Genomic DNA, 13,007 nt, shown 5'->3' with positions numbered 1-13,007 from the left:
AAATATAGTTAGGTAATGTCCAGTGACTGCAGTTGGCCTTGTACACTGTCATTTTAAATCACGCAGACTGAGAATAGAAGAATGGCCGTACCAGAGCATATCAAAGGTCCATTGGCACCGCGTTCTGTCACCAGCTATGAGCAGATTCAGTGATGAGTGTATATGTACATCTACAGCAGCTGATCCTGCTGTCCTTTCTCTAACTGCCTTCAGCTCAGGGCACTTCGAGTGTGCTGTGACTGTGTGCCTTCAGTGATGGTGCTTCCATGTGTGATGGATTTTTATTTCACAAAGTTTTCCAATTTCCCTTGACCCCATGTAAAGTTCTTGTGTACGCAGCATATGGGAGTAAGGAGATCTGTGGCCCTTGGCACAAGGAATTACTCCATGTGTGTGTTTCTGGCTTCTCCAGCCTTTTTTTGCACTGGGAGTGAAAGATGGGGCTAAACCAGAGGTTTATGTAGTGGCATGACGATGTTCTCTGTTTAATTCTTTCATCCTGTCCTAGTAACACTTAACATCTGATCTGAATTTTTAATAACTCCCAGGCATTAAACTGCCACTTCATAGAACTGCTGTCTTACTTGTGAATGTTGTGCCATATTAACCTCAGACCCTGGGGGGTTTCTGTATGTATGGGGGTTTTCTGTAGGTTCCTTCCTGAGTGCATCATTTTATGTTTATCTGTGTTTAACTGAATCCACTCATTCCTTTAAGGTTGTTCCATAGCTGCAGCGGTTATGGTGGAGGATGTGAAATGTAATCCTAAAACCATTTAAAATTTGTGTTTGTCTTAACATAAAACTAGCAAAAATAACATTTGTACTCAGATTTTATAAAATCTGTGGGCTTTTGCCTTTAAACTTCCAGTACAGCTTTGTAAAACTCCTAAATGTTGTTTTAATGTATGTTAATAATGGACTTGTGTTAGTATAAAACCTGTATTAAAACATTAGTCTATAGCAAACATATGGTAGCTGGGTGGCTTTTCTCCAGACTTCTCAGGTGGGTTTTGACCTTGAAACCCTTGGCATTCTGATGTAAACAATAGAGAAATCTAATTTACTTGAAGCAGCCTTTTTCTGTTTGGCCAGGCACGTTTCTTTGAAAATACAGAGTCTGGGGCCCAACCTTGGCAAGATGTGTTGGAACATGAAAATGTTGCCACAAGTGATAGTAGTTTTAAAACATCAGCTTCCTCTTTATTTTAATATTGCAACCATTGTTCCTAGAGCATGTGTTTGGCGCTCAGCCTCTTTATAGCTTTCCCTAGAAACCTGTACAAATGCTGAGCATAAAATTGTAATGTTGCTATTCCTTGCTTACTTTGGGTTTAAATCCTTGAATTGCCTGCCTTTAGTTCTCTGAGTATGGTTGTAAGAATACATTTATTTGTGTTCCCAGTTTGGTGCCTGTTTGCAGAAGCCCTTTGGAGTCATAACAAAGTAAAAGTTAGTCTTGAGCTGAGTAAGGACATTTATATTTGCAGGAAAATCATATGTAGACTTGGAAAGAGTTTCAGAATTAGCTCACTATTTTCCAGGCTGCTGCATATTTGCTTTTAGAGTATCTCTGCCCAGAAACTAGTAATCACACTAATCTTGACACCGCAGCACAGCACAGTCTACAGTCCAGACTCGGTTCTGCTGGGAAAATAGGCTAAATGTTATCTAAACCTTAACATCATTAATTTAGATGTGAGTAATGGAAGAAAAGATATGAGAAGTCTGTGCATGTGCATGGCTGCCTTTTACACATGGAGCACTTTTGCACGACACTGAATGTTGGGGGTTGTGTGTTAATTTGTGCTTTATTTCAGTCCCACCAAATGGGACAGGTTACTCTGTCATAAGTTTTTAAACTAGAAGTGCTGTATTGAAAAACTGGTAAGAACCCACTGGATGTGTTTGAGCTGTAGTGAAATTGTATACAAGTGAATAATACTGTCAGAATTATCCTTCTTTGAATCCTAGTCCCCACCCACAATACTGCCATTCCTGCCTGAGGCAGATTGCTACTTGCATTTCCACAAATGGGAGAAAACTGATGATCATCTTTAAATGAGTTCCCTAGCCCCTAGCCTTCTGTAACTTCTTATCTGTATGTAGGGCAAGACCATAGTAGAATCTTTAAACTGAAGAAAAAGACAAAAAAAACCCTTTTCTGCCTAGGTGGCCTTTCTCGAAGCAAAGGCAGCTTTTGTGGTGGTGTAACAAAACTACTTTTGTTCTGCAGTGCTTTGTGGCTGACTGATGCAGGCTGATGATATCACTTTTGCAGAAGAATAATGTTTTTTATGGTTTAGTGTGTATTTTGGGGTTTTTTTTTGGTTTTTTCTTTTGTCTTGGCACAATAACCATTAGGTACCACAGTGAAAGTATGGAGATAAGAATTGTGCCCCCCAGGATAGAGTTGTAAAAGTATGTATTCAACATAATTAGGCACCTAATTGGGTGCTTAAAGTTAAGTAACATACATACATATGTAAGTAATTAAATTATATTGGAAGGTATTTTACTTGTCATGGTTTGTGCTCTGCTCCCTACAAATCAAATTATAGGTACAGTTTATTCTTTAACTATTTGAAAATGCTTGCTTTGTGGGTAATTTCCCTTTTTTTGGTTTGGGTTTTGTTTGTTGTGTTGTTTTTTTTTTTTCTTGTGGTGACATTAACAAAGCTTAAAAAACTAGCTATGAAAAATCCAAGCCAATGTGGAAAATAAAAAAAAGCATATGCAAAAAGGAGACTTTAACATAAGTTAAAGCAAACTTTGTAATAGTTAAAGACCACAAAGTCAGAAATCACTAGAAACTTTCCGTCTGCTTATAAAAGCCAGTGAAGCCAGTGAACAATGCAGCATTTTGGATTGAAGTCACAAGCTAAGTGTTTTGGAACAGCTTTGTGCAGTAGATTTTCATGCCTTTAATCTCTCCTCAGTAGAAAATACCATAATGGGGAGAACTTTAACAACTTCTCTTTTCAGTGAAACCAGTCATTCAATAATGGGAAGAAACTAAGAAATTGCACTTAGTACAAAATTGAGTTTCCACTAAATTTGGTGATCAAAAAGAGGATAAGCTTCTTCTTAACAATGAGGCCACAGGTAACAAACAGCTTCCTGGGGTACTTGCTGCTTTCAGGTTGTTAACAAAACTGTTTTTAGAAATTTCTTTTTAAATTGGTTACAAGTGAGAAAATTTTGGTCCAGCATTAGAGAACATCTGAAATTAGACCTACCAGAACTGGAAGGAAGGTTGCTTTCTGTTAATTTGCAGTGATGGTCCCTGGAATAACCACTGAATGCTTAATTTTATGCTCAAAGCTTGCCCATTAATAAAATAGAATATGCTAAATTTGTGCAGGAATAGTGACAGGAAAATGCCAAGACTAAGAGTGCGGAGGGCAGATGGACAGCAGACCACTGGAAAAGTATACCACAAGAGTGTATGAGAACAATTTCTGGTTTGTCACGGCTGATTTTTTGACCATGGGCCTTTTAGTCTAAATACTTAAAAATTTATTTTGATGAGTACCAATTCCTTCCCTTGCAGCAACATTCCCCTCATCACTTCGGATTTAGACTGTTGTTGAGTAACCTCTAACTGTTTACCCTGTGTAGAAGGGAATAGTTTCTGTGTCTCAGTAGTTGGAGCTAGAAACAGGGCTTTTAAATTAACATGTCAGCTGCTAATGAGGAGTTTATCTATTTTACTGCCTTTCAATAGTGCCAGCATTTACTAGTAAGGACTGTTTGACTGGGAAGCAGTTACACTAGCCTGGATTACTGTAACATTACTTAGTATACTTGGCTGTGTGTGTGCTCTCAGGAGTGCGGTGTCAGTCAGGCTCACCACAAACTCAGTCGGGGTCTGTCCTGAGAATTCACTTTTGTAAATCATGTCTACTGCATGATTGCTTGGTCTCTTACAGTGGCTGACATATAAACTGTTACCAAGAAAGACTGCAGGGAAAATACAGTTGAAGTTGTGCTCCGAGTCCCTAGCATTCTGCTGAAAACACTGGCTTTATAATTTCTAAGATCAGAGAGTTTGTTTGTAGAGATTACATGATTTTTAAGTGGTGAATATTTGTAATAGTTTCACTGTTAAGGAAAAATTTTTTTCTGAGTTACTGAATAATGTAGACAAGTACCTACAGTGACTTCTGTGTGTGCAAATGCATATGTATATATATGTTTTTGCTGCAATAACTTCAATTATTCTGTGAATGGCTTCGAGCTTAATTCTTTGCTTCTGTTTATTCTTGATAATTCAGCATGCTAATTTCATGCCAAGCAGTACTTAAGTTCATGTCTTTAGATATATTCCATTCCATTAGTTGTTTAACAGCTACATGCAGCACACCAAAGAATTGTTTAATTTTCTTTTTTCAGACTTAAATTAGAAGTTCCTGATAAGGATTTTTTTTGTTTTCATACTACATATCTACTACCTATTTTAGTATAGATGGAATTACAAAATAGGAACCTGACCATAAATGCAGCCTATCTGGGGTTTCATGTGTGTATACTGCTAAAATTTTCTATTGTAATTAATCCATTGCAAATGCTACATCAATTATTACATATTATGGTATTTTATCAAGTTGTTGAAACACTAACTTGGTATGAAAAACAGTAACAGATTTCTCTGATTCGGGTATGGATGCCATTGAAGTTGCTCTTCCTGAAGATGATGAAAGGATTTTGAGAGTGCTTTAATCCTAACCAGACCCCAGGAGGGGACTGAACACTGTTCTCAAAACTCTATTTCATTAAAACCTGGTCCTTTATTTTTAGAAACAGAAGGTGTTTCTAACGGAAAATTACATCAGGTTTAATACACTGTATTGTAAGGGGAAATTCTTAACATGCCTCTTGGGTAGTGTTATGTGTTTGTGCAATATATTTATGCCATCTTTCATAAATTGCTTATTACTTTTATTGTTCTTTCACTCCCTCCTGTCATGTAGCCGTCCTCAGAAGGTGTGTTTATGTCCATTCCTGCCAATACATCCGCTAAAGGTCTCCACCTGCTTGTATATAATTCAGCATCCAGCAGAGGTGAGTAAGGCTGTGGTAACTGTTGGAGTTCAGCTACAATCTTAATGCATGAAATGACAGGCAAGAGGAAACTTGTTCCTTTTAAACTTGATTGATTTAAATACCAGTTCACCTGAGTTACTGTATCTTTTATTCAGTTCTTCTGAATTATTTTATCTTCTGAAATCACACCTTCTCTCTGAAAGTCCCATACACGCAAGATGTATTTTCTTATCTGAATGGTCGTGCTAGAATCTGAAGTCTGCTTGCCTTGATACAGAGTACAAGAATTAATCTTGACATGGTGTCTCATGGAGGTCCTCAGAGTTGATCCAGGGAGAAATGTGTTTTGAGTATAGCAGTGGTCTTTTATTGATGTTAGTCTTCTGTTAATAATATGAACTAGCCAATTCATCTTAGTGATGACCTTAGCTGTTCAGCCAATGAAAAACTACAGTTTATCTTCAGAACAGTATGTTTTGGTTTACCTAACAGAAGTTATGTTGATGTTTTCTTGTTTCTTAACAATGGAGTATTGTGCTAGATCTTAAAGGGTTTAGAAGTTGGGCTGTGGTTACACAGATCTGGATAGATGGGTCTACAAATTAGGTTGTGAAGTTCAGAAACTTGTCTTCTGCTCTGGCTGTTTACTTAGCATTATACAGTAGCTCATCAGCATGCAGAGAGTCTTTGCCTGAAGGCACTTAAGCAGAATGTAAATGAGTAAGTTAGAGAAAAGTGTTCTCTCACAGAGAAACAGAACAGAAGCTATGACATACTTGCTCCTTAAATTGGAAAGCTGTGGTTTTTAATTGAATACTTATAATACTGTTTTGTGTTACTTCTTATTTCAAAAGTACTTAAGTATATGCTTAAGTGACTTGCTGGAAAAGAAGCGGTTTAAAAATTTGCCAGAGAACTTTGAACTGGCATTTGAATTGTGTTGAATTTCTTATTCCTAGTGGAAGGTATTAGAAAAAGTTTGTAGATTGATTTTAGATTTTCTACACTACTCCTGTGTCCTTCTGAAAGGCTACCTACACTTTCCATTAATCAGCAGTCACAAGAGCTGTCTGTTACAATGAGACTGTCATGGTTCAGCCCCAGCCAGCAGCTGAGCTCTGCGCAGCCACTTGGTAGCTCACTCACCCCTCCAGTCCCTTGTGGGATGGGAAGGAGAATGGGAAGACAGAGGCAAACCTCACAGTTTGGAATAAAGACAGTTTGCTGGGACAGCACCAGGGAGGAGGAGAGAACAATAAATTGAGACAGAATGTGCATGGGTGATAACACAAAACAATTAGTTCATAACCCAGCAACTCAAACACTGTTACCCTGGAGCAGCTACTCTTCTTCTAGTAGCCCCTCTTTGTTCTGAGTATACGGTATGGAATACCCCTTTGGCTAGTTTGGATGATCCCTCCTGGCTATGTCTCTTACAAGCTTCTTGTGAAAATTAACTCTACCCTAGCCAAAAACCAGGACAGGAATGCAAGATTTACATTAGTACATGTTGTGCAATGGAAAACACACAATAAAGTAGTATTTGAAGACCACTGTTTTTGAAGACAGTCCATCTGAGAAGAAAAATTCAACTAGCTGACTATATGAGGGCACTTGGATTTATCTCTAATAAGCTAAACAATGGTGGGAAGCTAAGAATATCTTTGAAAACGTTTGTCTTAAATGATCACAGATGATGCTTTTGACTGAGAATAGCAGAAGCATATCTGACCTACCTTTGCTGTAGGTCAGTGACGTAGTTGGGCATACAATCCCCAGCAGCATTTGTAGCCAGAGAGAGGAGTGAGGATATGTGAGAGGAACAACCGTCCTGCAGATACTGATGTCAGGTGCAAAAGGAGGGGGAGTAGGTGCTCCAGGCTCCTGAGCAGAGATTTACCTGCAGGCCCTGGAGGAGACCTTGGTGAGGCAAACTGTGCCACTGCAGCTCAAGGAGGATGATGGTAGAGCAGACATCCGCCTGCAAGCTGTGGAGAACCGAGGCTGTGACCCTGTGGGAAGGTTCTGCCAGGACCTGTGGCCCGATGGAGATTGGAGCCCCGGCTATAGCAGCTTTGCTGGCCGGCCTTGTGAGCCTGTAGGGGACCTGCACTGTAGCAGTCTGTTCCTGAAGATCTGCGCCTTGTGGGAGAGACCCACACTAGAGCAGCTCATGAAGAACTATAGCCCATGAGCTGGACTCACATTAGAGGAGTTAATGGAGGACTGTCCCATGGGAGGGAGCCCATGCTGGAGCAGGGAAGGAGTGTGAGGAGTCCTCCCCTCGAGAGAGAAGGAACATCAATGACAACATGTGATGAACTGACCCCAACCCCGTTCCCTGTCCCCCTATGCTGACCGAAGCTGACCAAAGGGATATTCCATTAACATATGACACAACAAAAGCTGGGAAGCAGTATTTGTTATTAAGGTGTTTGCTTTCTGGACTAACCACTGTGTGCTGGACTAACCCTGTTTCCAAGGAAGTGGCTGAACATCACGTGCTGATATGAAGTAGAAAATAAAATCATTTTGGTTTTCTTTTCTTCCACACGAGGCCTTACCTTTTCTTTATTAAACTGCCTTATTTCAACCCACAAGTTCATTTTCATCTTCTTTTCCTCCTTCCTGCTGAGGATGGGGAGTGATAGAGTGGCTTGTAGGAACCTGGAGGCCATCCAAGGTCAACTCACGACATCAGTCCTCTGATCTTATTTCTGTTTGTGTACTTTAGTGGTCAAATAATGAATAAAAAGAGTTGCAAGTCACTATTAGAACACTAAGAAGAACAAAGGAGATAATAACTGCTCATTTTCAAACCAGTAAATGGAAAATAGCTGATATAACAAGTCAATACAAATGGTTTTAATGAAGAAAATGATAAGCAAGTGAAACCTTTTAAATGTTAGTTTGACTTAGCTGTTCTTAAGCTTCTGTTCTTAGACAATTCCTTCCAGCTTTGAATTTAATGTATTATCTTCCTGTAAACGTGGATTGTTTTTTAGATTGGAAAGTTCCATTTCCCCTGTACTAGGAGAATGTATTTATTTGATATGAAAGGTAATTCTGAAGTAATGATACGACATTGGAGGGAACAGTTGAATGACTTTCCCTTGACTGATGATAGCTCTTTTGGTTTTGCTTATCACAGACAAAGAATTGATTTTCTTCCAGTTCCTTTATTGCAGCTTCTTACATTCTTACGAAGAAGGGAGTCTTCTGACTAGTGAATTGGAGTGTTATTTAATTAGGATGAAATAAAAAACAAATAATACTGTACCACCATTGATGCTTTATTCTGCTTCGTTGAGATAGAAGAAATCAATGGTGGTTTGAAGGATCTTTCTCCTTCCCCTTACTAGCACTTCACTATCCAGATACTTTGATCTTCATCTATCCCTAGGAGGCATCATGCTGCTGCCGCCGTGCAAAGTGGTGGTGGAGGTAGCAAGACAACTTATTCCTTCAACTCCATGATGTTTTATTTATAGAGGATCAGTAGATACGGATCAAAAAAAGCAGAATTAATAAAGGTTTTAGGCAGCAGTGATAGAAGTCTTCACAAAACTAATTTAACAGCAATTTGGTAGCAAGACAATGTGTAAGCTGCAGGCAGCTTCACAATGATACCTGTGGAAGGTAACAGCCACCTAGAGAGAAGTGAGAGAGCTAATCAAGCCCTTGTGTTCACAAATACTGAAATGTTGATATACAGTTCATAAATCAAAAGACAGACCAACTCCCCCTCCTCGGGTTTTCGTTAATTAGTCCTGTGGTTTAGGGACTGATCTTTGGATTTTCATTGTCTGAATCATGAGATGCTCAGGCTGAGAATAGTGTAAGAACTAGTTCCTTACTGGGTTTAGGGGCTTCATAATCCTCACCTGACCTCTGGCGTCTTGCCTCCTGCTAGACTCAGCTAATAACCTTCCTTTGTTCCTCTTGTGATAAATAAACAAACTGAAACTTTTGTTCAGATTTTGATGTTAGCTTGTTGTCTTCATTACATGAAAGATAAACCTGTGCTCTCTTCCTTGATAGGAAAACAAAAATCGACATCCTAAATATTCAAGCTCAGTTTGCAATACTTCTTGTCTAGATAAAAAAATAATGTGTTCCCAGGTGTGTTAAAGGACAAATAAGTTTCCATCTTTGATAAGTAGATGGTTTACTTCAGCTGGCAGTACTTCCTTCTTTATTCATTTTCTGAGGTTCTGCTCCAACATGAGTCTCTTTAATGTTCTTTGAGATCTGAGGAGCCCCTGCTCCCTACCCCATTATGGAAGTCACCTTTCTCATCCATGGCAGAAAGATGTAGGCAGATTCCCGGTCACCACAGCCTGAATAGTGTGAGATGGAGTACTTATGGCAGTGTTGGTGCCGTTGCCCTGTTTACTGTAAGTGACAGCAGAGTGGAGATGTTTATATTTTAGACTGTCTGCTCTGATAGACCACATCCTGTGATTTTTCCTTTTAGCACCTGTTTGTGGAAATCAAGCCCTCTCCTCATCTTCCAATATAAAGACAGTAGCTTCCAAACCTGTTACATTAATGCTAATGCTGTTTTTTTGGTCTCCTGTTTATTAGTCTGTGAAGTGTCATCATAGATTTTCATCCTGATAACCATGTTCAAACTTATGCAGATAACCATCGGTTAGTTAAGACTAAGTTTTATACTGTCAGTCAAAACATTACAGTTTAAATGCATCAAAATTTTTTTTTTTTCTTGTAGATCTTTATTTTCCGTTGTCTGGTTAGATTTTTTTCTACTGTCTGTAGTCAAAGGAACTTTAAAGTAAATGGAGACATTAACAATTCATGGAAAGCCTCCTTCCTTTAGTTCAAAAGCAACTTTTCTTTTTCACAGGAAAGTCGAGTATTAAGGACAGTACCTTTGCTAGCAGCCTGTCTCCCTCCAGAAAAATGTAAAATTTTGGTTGGTCGACGTTTTAGTGAAGACAGGTGAGTGGGACTGCCTATGCATTTTCTGTCCTCTGTAAATTGTGGAGTTAATTGTTTTCAGTGTCTGTTAATAGTCAATTTTTATTTCAAATGTGTGCATTCACTCTTGATACAAGTTTCTGATTTCCAGCAAAGAGAAATATGTATAATAATCAGAAATACTTGGTGTGTCTTCCTCTGGAATCTAGCTTTTACTGTCTTAGTTTTTTGCTCTTGGAAAGTTCAAGAGGTTATTCTGCAACTCTTAGCTTTTTGCAGTTCTGTTCTTACCTGTCATTAGGTTTGTCTTGCTATTCTCTATGGTTCTTCTTGTATTTGCTTTGTTTGCTGTTACTGAAATTTAAGTAATATTTTTTACTCAAGTATAGGAGATTGTATTTGAGAAGGGAGTCCAGTAGTGAAAAACTCTCAGAGAATGTATGTTCTCAAATCCTTTCCTCTTCTCTTAAAATTAGTATAGCTTTCAGAGTTTTTTTGGGTTTTTTTTTAATATTCCAAGACCTTGGATGATACTGGTCTCCTACATAATGTCTTTAATCTTCATTAGATGAAGCTAAAAGTCTTAGAAACCAGTTCTTGGCACAAATGTCAATGAAATTTTACCACATACATTTTCAATGAAAGCAAATAAAAATCATGAATACTGATGACAGAAATTAGTTCCAAAATTGAATTTAATCGGTGGAGAAAACTTTTTTTAGAGTTCAGTGAATAAAAAAGTCAGAAGGTGATTCAGAATGGTGTGAATTGTACTGCCTCTATAGTAGCCAGAGCACATTAGAAATACATAGCTTTTCTATTAGTCTTCTGTGATAATAACTATAATAATTATCTGAGAAGTTCCAGGCTACAGGGAAAATATACTGTCTTCCCATTAAACCTGAAAATGAAGCAACTCTTCATGCTGATGTGCACAGGGTGGAACATTATCAATAGAGTCTACTTCTAGTAAAACTCCTTAGAATTTTTTTACATGTGATGATTACGGTATTAAAACTTCATCAAGTTTGAATCTGGAAATATTTCTTTAACCTAAAGGCTCCTCTTTAGTTCAAAAGCAGTTATGGAACTCTCAACCTCAAAAATAGTTTAAACAGATTCATAGTTACCTAGTTCCTCTAGGGGTTTTTTGCCATAAAACATACTGGAGGCAGTGGAAGAAATGGAAGTAAGCCCTAGGTTAATATGACTTTTGGTGATCTGACTTACCTGGATGCAGGGCTAAAAGTACTTAGGTAGCAGATATGGCTTCATTCTATCTGCAGTATGCCTGATTTGTACTGTGAATGAGACAGCAGAAATCAGGAGTGTTCCATCATGGAGTTCATTCCCACCTTCTTTGGAATGGTGAGAAGATGGGGAATGCTAATTTTTCACCTTTCAAAGTTTGTTGTTGGTTTTTTTTTGTTGCCTAAAAAGACATATTTTAAGCAATTTAGTAGCTTCTGTACAAGCAACTTAACCTTGACCCATGACAAGAGAGGAATTCTGTCTTTGTTACTTTGAAGAAAAAAAATTAGCATGGAGTGCTTGCTTTTAAATTTTATAAGTATCATTGTTTTGAAGCACATTACGGCCATGGCTTTGGTATTTTTAAAGTTGTGTGATACTAGGTGTAATGGTTTGAAACTAGAAAAGGGTAGATCTGAGTTGGATATTAGGTTCTTTACTGGAGCACTGTAACAGGTTCCCCAGGGAAGTGCTCAGAGCACCGAGCTTGACTGAATTCAGGAAGCATCTGGATGATACGCTCAGTCCCATGGTCTGACTTGGCTGGCCCTGTGTGGAACCAGGAGTTGGACTCCATGGTCCTCATAGCACCCTTCCAAGTGAGGAGATTCTGATTCTATTTATGTCTTTTGCACTTTTCCAGGGTACCAGATAGGAAGTGCAAAGATTGGAATGAAACAGAAACAGTGTAAATCTAAATCTATGCTGGCGCTGATCTTGCAGGTCAGTGGTGGCTGCCGATGGAGGGGTAGTGTGGTGCACATGTTCTTCTGCATACACGTAGGTGCCATACCATGCGTAGGCCTGGGAAGTGGTGTCATTGATGGTTGCCCAAACATTTATAAATTATCAAAATAGAATGGTAGTGGGCATATCTACATTATCACAGGACCCAGCAGCTCTTGGTAACAGCTCTGAAAACTTCTGACACTCCAAGGTAGCCTTTTGAAGCATAAGTAATTGTCACGAATGAAAAAAAAAATTAAAGCTCAGCAAGCTGGCAGTTCTTAATCTGTAGCTGTCATAAGAGGTCTGCTTTCAGGTGAGAACAAACATGCCATCTGAGCAGGGTAGCTCTTTCAGTCTTCAATGCAACACTCTTCAAGATAAAAGTAAGATTTTTGTTCTGTGTAGGTTATTTTTCTTCATTTGTCCTAGCACAAATGCCTAGTAGTATCGCAGGCAGGAGTGTGGGAGGGTAGGGTTAGCTTCACTGACAGGTTGGAGGTTGAATTATATGTATGTGTAGGACACTTACTTGTGTGTCTTATATACCTTCTTAATAGAGATGCTGAGACTGTTAAATATAGGCATCTTTTAGACATCAACTAGAAGGATAGCATGAGCAAGCACCTGTATTGAAATTTTAGTCTTATGCAAAGCAAACTTCCTTACTTGAACCAGGTCAGAATGATTCTGTGGTAACTGGAGTTTTCAATCCTGACTTCTTGAAGTGATCATGTTATCATGTAGCAGACACTGAAACCTTGATAGTAAGGATTCGCCAGACCTACCAAAACATTGTGGTAGGACTTTGGTTAATTTCTAAATTGGCAGTAGTATCAGTTATTTCTATTTATTACTGTTATAAAGCTGTTTTTGTGGTGTTGATGCTGCAAAACCCAGTGGTATTTAGAGTGATTATGACCTTGACAAAATACGTTTTACCAATAAATTTGACTAGAGACTCTTCTAACAGCCTGTACCTTAGATTTTTGAACCCTCCAGAAAGAAAAATGTGGAAGTTAGTTCATGTTGGTATCTAAGAAT

The 13,007-nt window shown here is 38.6% G+C and overlaps 1 protein-coding gene across 1 annotated transcript in view; it reads left to right on the top strand.

Moving 5' to 3' along the window:
* The window catches only part of DTWD2 (DTW domain containing 2), a gene marked incomplete at its 5' end in the record, with an annotated part of 93,592 nt that overhangs the window by 20,918 nt on the left and 59,667 nt on the right, over nucleotides 1–13,007 (top strand). Inside the window, 2 exons of the mRNA XM_084278210.1 lie at nucleotides 4,973–5,063; nucleotides 9,913–10,007. Coding sequence (XP_084134336.1) covers nucleotides 4,973–5,063; nucleotides 9,913–10,007 — 186 coding nt within the window. The remainder of the gene's footprint in view (nucleotides 1–4,972; nucleotides 5,064–9,912; nucleotides 10,008–13,007) is intronic.

The sequence above is a fragment of the Gallinula chloropus genome (genome assembly GCF_964237585.1).
Source record: "Gallinula chloropus genome assembly, chromosome: Z".
Taxonomy (NCBI): Eukaryota; Metazoa; Chordata; class Aves; order Gruiformes; family Rallidae; genus Gallinula; species Gallinula chloropus.
This window is presented reverse-complemented; position numbering and strand designations above follow the sequence as displayed.